This window comes from Elephantulus edwardii, unplaced genomic scaffold, assembly GCF_000299155.1.
Source record: "Elephantulus edwardii isolate Elephantulus edwardi_28Jun2011 unplaced genomic scaffold, EleEdw1.0 scaffold00119, whole genome shotgun sequence".
NCBI lineage: Eukaryota > Metazoa > Chordata > Mammalia > Macroscelidea > Macroscelididae > Elephantulus > Elephantulus edwardii.
The window spans coordinates 10,047,590-10,053,858 of NW_006399869.1; the positions used below are offsets into that span (position 1 = coordinate 10,047,590).

At 35.5% G+C, this 6,269-nt stretch overlaps 1 protein-coding gene across 2 annotated transcripts in view; it reads right to left on the reverse strand.

Moving 5' to 3' along the window:
• RAPGEF2 (Rap guanine nucleotide exchange factor (GEF) 2) overlaps window positions 1–6,269 on the reverse strand; it is a 219,579-nt gene that overhangs the window by 75,275 nt on the left and 138,035 nt on the right. For both annotated transcript variants that reach the window (XM_006892776.1, XM_006892775.1), the window contains one exon: window positions 185–316. In XM_006892776.1, the coding sequence (XP_006892838.1) occupies window positions 185–316 (132 nt within the window). The remainder of the gene's footprint in view (window positions 1–184; window positions 317–6,269) is intronic.

Sequence of the window (6,269 nt, forward strand, 5' to 3'; positions counted from 1 at the left end):
CCAACCAACCGCTACCTAAAGGCATCAAGTTTTCTGTCATTACTGCTTTATTTATTTATATGTACAAAACCCAGACATATAACAAATAACATATAGTAGTATATTTTTTTTAGATTTTATCCATTTAGATCCATAAAACTCCTTGGAACAAATGAAAATGAAACTGAGAAAAACACCTTCTTACCTGGTAGATATCAGAGAGACTGCTGCTTCCAGAGTCACTAGTGATACTACATCCTGAATGGCTAGAAGAAACGTGGGTCACCTGTGGGTGGAGACTGTCAGCAAGGTGCAGCTTTGTGAAATCTGCAGGAAGCTATGGAAGGAGCAGGAAAAACTAAGATTACAATTTGAAATATGATTTTTTATATTCTATTTTATATATACTAAAAAAGTAAAGATACTTTAAAAAATTATAAATGACTAGATATTCTTAGTCATCAGGAATCACCAATTTTTTCCTATTTTTTTTAAATGCATAAGGACATAATAAACCTTAAATCATAATAAACCTCATACTTATTATCAGTGAACTTAATGATTAATATTTTTCATTTAACATTTTAATTCAATGAATTTTCATATTACACATCAATGTGTGAATTAGTTTACTGTTATTTCTTAGCAATCACATAAGGCAACTTTCTGGCAATATACAAGAAAACAGATCTGAGGTTCCTGAATGCCCAAATGATGTTTAAATGGGGGTGTGTGTATGAACATTTTGAAACTGATAAAATGGAGAAAAATATGTCTTGAAGAATTTATAATCTAGTAGAATATAAACAAAATTATAGGTAAATGCATACATATACAAATAAATATTCTTTTTCTCCTTATTCATATTTTAAACTCTAAAGGAAAAAAGTCACTAGTAAAAGAAACTGATCAGAAAACATCTGTTGAGGGGAGCTCTGGTGGCCTAGTGGCAAGAAACTGAACTGCAATCCCAGAGGAAGACGGTTCGAATCCACCAGACGCTCTGCCGGAGAAGGAGGCGCAATATCCTCCTGTACCAGTCAGATCTGATTTGACGGTACACGTACACAAAATTAAAAAAAATAAAAGAAAACATCTGTTGAAATTTCCATTTTCCACCTCTCATAATTATGTAACAGAGAATATGCATCAAAAAAGAAAATATCCATTCATTTGTTCCTTGAAAAAATATTTACTAAGCCCCTTTTCTCTGACTTTGTGCTAGTCAGTATGTGAGACATCAAAGAAACAGTATCCTTAATAAGCTTATACTTTTCTAAGTTATTACCAATTCTTTTGAAGTAAAAATAAAAACAACATGTGTACACAGTAGCACAATTACCACATTATCGGCTAACATAGATTATATCTCAAAATATATTCTACCTCCATTGATGAAGCACTGGTAACATTCTTACTTTTCTACCTGACTTCCATTAAATTGATTCCACATCATTACAACTTTATGAAAAATGGTCCTATTTAGCTGGTGAATAATAATAGACTTACTTTTTAAAATAATATTAAAAGTTTATCTTGGCTTATCTCTCTTTTGGTCCAATCCCTACACTCCCCCAAGAAAACCAGTGTCATTTCATAGTTTGGAGGAAACCTCAAAACTGAGGTGATTAAAAGTTTATGACAATTAATGGTTTTTGAAATCTCAAAGTTCTAAAAGAATATGCAAAATGTCTTTATAAAGCACAATCATTCACAACTGATTTTATGAGTTTTTGTCCCTCCTTCTTACTGTAAATACTAAGATTTAGTAATATTTAAACAAGGCAATCTATACAAGGAAAATATTTAACAGTAAATATATTATGTGGCATATAATTGGAAATCAATTAACAGTGAAAGGCACAAACAATGAGGGTGACCACAGTAGTGAGGTGTTTATTTATAGGTGTGACATCACAGCAACCATGGCCTAACCACTCACACTCATTGTCACTGAGTTGGAGCTAACTCATAGCTAACCCTTCACTGTGTTTCCAAGGCTGTAAAGCACACAAGAGAAAATTGCTCATCTTTTCCCCAGAGAGCCATTAGTAAATTCCAACTGCCAAAGATGCACTGCCTGCAGGTTAGCATTCTAACCCTCTACAGAGGAACTATGCTACCAGAACTTCTTTTACATAAGAGTGTTTTTTAGAGATGTGATGGTGATATTATTTTAGTGTGCTATTGATTCTGAACTGACTTTAATAGCTGATCCTCCAGGAGGTTTTGAGCAGCAGTATAGCACATGGGAGGAGATTGCCCATCCTTCTCCCATGGAGTACTTGGTGAAGTTGAACAGTGTAGCTTTGGTTAGCAGCACAGCTCCTTACCACTAAAGCACCAGAAGTGATAGTTACTAAAGCTCCACAGAAGTGATAGTTTCAAGTTATAGATGAAGATATCATGAAATATATAAAATTCAGAATAAGAATGATTTCCTTATATGCTAGAGAGGTCCCTAAATATTTCTAAATTGAGAATACATTATTTTATTAACAATGTAAACTAGTAAAATATTTACAAGGATGAATGTATACATGACTCTTTCACCTGCAGTTAAGCAGTAGCTATCAGATATTTTAAAAAAGTGTTCAAAACCAGGATAAATATCATCCATCTTCTTAACTACACTTCAATTTAATTTAGTCACTAACCACAGAATGCAATTGAGGAAACATTATTCTATGGCTCACTGATTTTAAAAGACATCAATCAATACATGTAATTACTGACTAATAAACATATTTCTATTGATCTTCTCTTACAAACATGGCTTGAGTTGGTGTATGCTATGTAATATGATTTTTAATTATACTCTAAGCAATGTCAAATATGGTATATCTAATGAAATATAATTCACTAAACTACTATTTATTATTATCTCATAGGAGTCTATTCTCTTAAGCTTCTAGTAAGTGGCCATCACTCCTGGCTAAGAATTCACTTCATGGACAGCACTGAGAGCTGTAAGAGCACCAAGCATCATAGAAGAGAGATGCAGGCCAGCCTCCAGAGACCACAATCTATTCATCCATGCCTATTATAGCCACAAACAGCAGAACAGCATGATTGTGCTTGCTTACAAACCTTAATAAAGGCGGTCTAAAAGAAAGAAAAATATTTTTGCCTCTAACAATTCAATTCTATTTACTAAGTGCTTATTGAGCTCCTCTTATGAAAAACACTTCGTCATGGTTGCAAATATAAAGGTGATATTTCCAATTCCAAAGATAATTTCTAAAATCCATTGTGATAGGTGTTATGAGTGATAGAAAAATAAACTAGACCTAGTTTTCCAAAGTTTTTTCCCACCACCTCCTGTGTTCTTTAAGGAACAGCATGAATTATTTGGTTTGATTTTTTATGAATCATCATTATATATAATTTATATTATTTAAATACCTCTTTAAGACATTTAAATACAGATGTCAATTTAAGAAAAGCTAAGTCTATTAGAAAAAAAGATAGAAAATATTATAATATTATCATCTTCCCCCACCCCCCCAATAAAAAGTGCTAACAATGCTGTAAGAAGTTGTAGAAAAGCAAACAGCTTTTGGGAATGGCAGTGAAATTAGTAATTTGGCCTAACCTGAAGTCCTACTTAGGGGCAAGGGAGCTTTTAAGAGACAAGTGAGAAAGACAAAGATATGAAGATGCAGGCACACAGGTTTGAACCAAAGGGAATGAAGAGCCTTCTTGGAATAGACTCAATCATTTCTCTCTAAGATAAATCAAATAGGCACACCATGCCAAAGATATTATTATTATTATTATTACTATTATTAGGTGTCATCAATTATGACTCACAGCAACCCCATAGACAATAAATCTGAACCCATTCTATCCTGTGCCAACCTATAATTTCTGCCACACTCAAGCTGATTGCTGTAGTCACTTTGTCAACTTTCCTGGTAGAGGGCCTTCCTCTCCTTTGCATCCTTCCAATTTTCAAAGCATGATGTTCTCCTCTAAGGAATATAGCCTTTCCTAGCAATGTGCTCGAAGCATGTGAAACAAAGCATTGTCACCCTTGCTTCCAAAGAGCAATCTGGCTTCACCTTTTCTGGCTTCACCTTTTCTAAGACATATGTTTGTTCTTTTGGTAGTACTGGGGATATTCAGTACTCTCCTCCAACACCACAACTCAAAAGCACCAATTTTTCTTTTGTCATCCATCTCTCAGATGCATAGCAAATAACTGAAAAGATCATGGTCTGAATCAGACATCCTTGTGTGTTAGCATAAAGTTGGCTATTTTTAGCCATTACCTTTGCACCCTCTGGTCTCCAGCTACCTTAACTGTAGACACACGGTCTTGCAAATCATCAATAGCTGTGGGACTGAGTAGCAAGACTTGAGGGAGACTAGAACAAGACCCTGTTGAAGTTGAGACCCTGGTAATGGTGCAGGAGACACTGTTGCATTTTTGTGGAAAAAACTGTGGCAAGGTATAACCAGACTAGCCCTGAGATAAAGGCCACAGTAAAAGGGTCTTTGCTGTTCTTGTTGAATGCTTGAAGAAAAAGCTAATTTATAACTGTTCGGGATGACTGAGAAAACCAGAGGCTTCTTGAATCTGTGTTGCTGACCTGAAACTGGAGCCTGGAGTTAATTGAGGAACTGTGAACTGGGACTTCTGGGCTAAAACCATTGCATACTGTCTGATCAATTCTGATAGGATAGAGCAGAATAGTCCAGTAAGGTTTCCAAGGATGTCATCACAAGATTAATACATTTTTCTTCTGCAGTGGCCAGGGACTCAAATTGCCAACTAAATAATCACACATTATTAAAAACTGATTCCATGTTAATATACATCAGCCAAACAATTAAATGTGTGCCCCCCCACCCCCTCATATCATTATTGGTACTCTGAGCCTTCTTTATACTTTTTCTTTTCAAACTCTGCAAGGTAGAGCCAGAAGTGATAAATCCTTTACTAAAGATGGCTCCTATTTCCCTGTGAGACAGAGACTCATGCCATATATTCACCACTTATTGAAAGTGCATTATGATGATTAAATGAATTAATTAATGGGCCTACAGTAGAGTGGTTCCTGGCATGCGGAAATCACTACAGAACTATATAAACTATATATAAATGACTTGTGGGAGGCAATGGTCCTTTCTATCTCTAAAATTTCTGGATCTGAAATACAAGAATAGGTGTAAGTGGGTTAATGGGCTTTTCCCAGATAAGTCTTTCCTTTTCAAAGTCATTCAGCTAGAGACACTATTCTTATGATACTCTAGAATGCAAGCTGATCTGGTGTATTGTTTCAAAAGCAATTTGTCACCCAATTCCAGAAGTATATGTAGTCATACACACCAGTTTTCCTTTCTCCTCCTTTTTTCTTTCTTTTCCTCATTTCCTCTCTTTCTTTTTTTCTACTGTCTCTCTTTTCAAGCAATATTAATTCTTTGAAATTAACTGGTTTTTTGACCAGTGTACACATACAGCTGAATCCCGAAACACAAATCCATTCAACACTCTATAGGGCAGGGGAGAACAGCTTCACAACATTTCAAAGGTTGCAATCTTTATGAAAACAGATTGCCATATCCTACTTCCATGGTGTCACTGGGGGGTTCAGTTAGTAGCCAAACACTAAACCACTTCCAGAGTTCTTTACAACTTGAATTTGTTATCAGGTGTCCCTGAGTTGACTATAACTCAGAGTTTGAATACGCAGGTAGTACTCTTTACTAACTCATTTAAAATATTACTTTAAAAGATGGTCAATTTATTTTTCTAAATTATAGCATTTCTTTAATGGACAGTCTTCTTCTGTTCAAGTTTTAGACCCAATATAGACTCAATGGGAGATTATTATGAAATCAGAATGGACATGACAGAAATTGAGATGTTCTTGTCATCGTATACCGCAGTCGGAACTGACCAAAGCTTGACTCCCTCCAGAGGGTTTTCAGAGGCAGTCAAGCACAAGGGAAGAGACTGCCTATTTTTCTCCCACAGAGTAGCTGGTGGCCTCAAACCAAGTGTCTTTGGGATTGCAGCGCAGCTTCTTGCCATAAGCTACCAGAGCTCCCCAGTGAGATTTTGTTTAAAAACATCAGAATAAGAAAAATTTGGATTCCTGAATACAATTTATCATAATAGTAGTCATATGCCTTTTCAATCTTTCTGAAGTAATTTTGTACTTTCTTAAGTCAGCTCTGTTTTCAAATGTTGTTGTTGTTGTTGTTATGTGCCGTCGAGTCGCCTGCGACTCATAGCGACCCTATGTACAACAGCCCTAAACTCCGCTCTGTCCTGTGCCAAT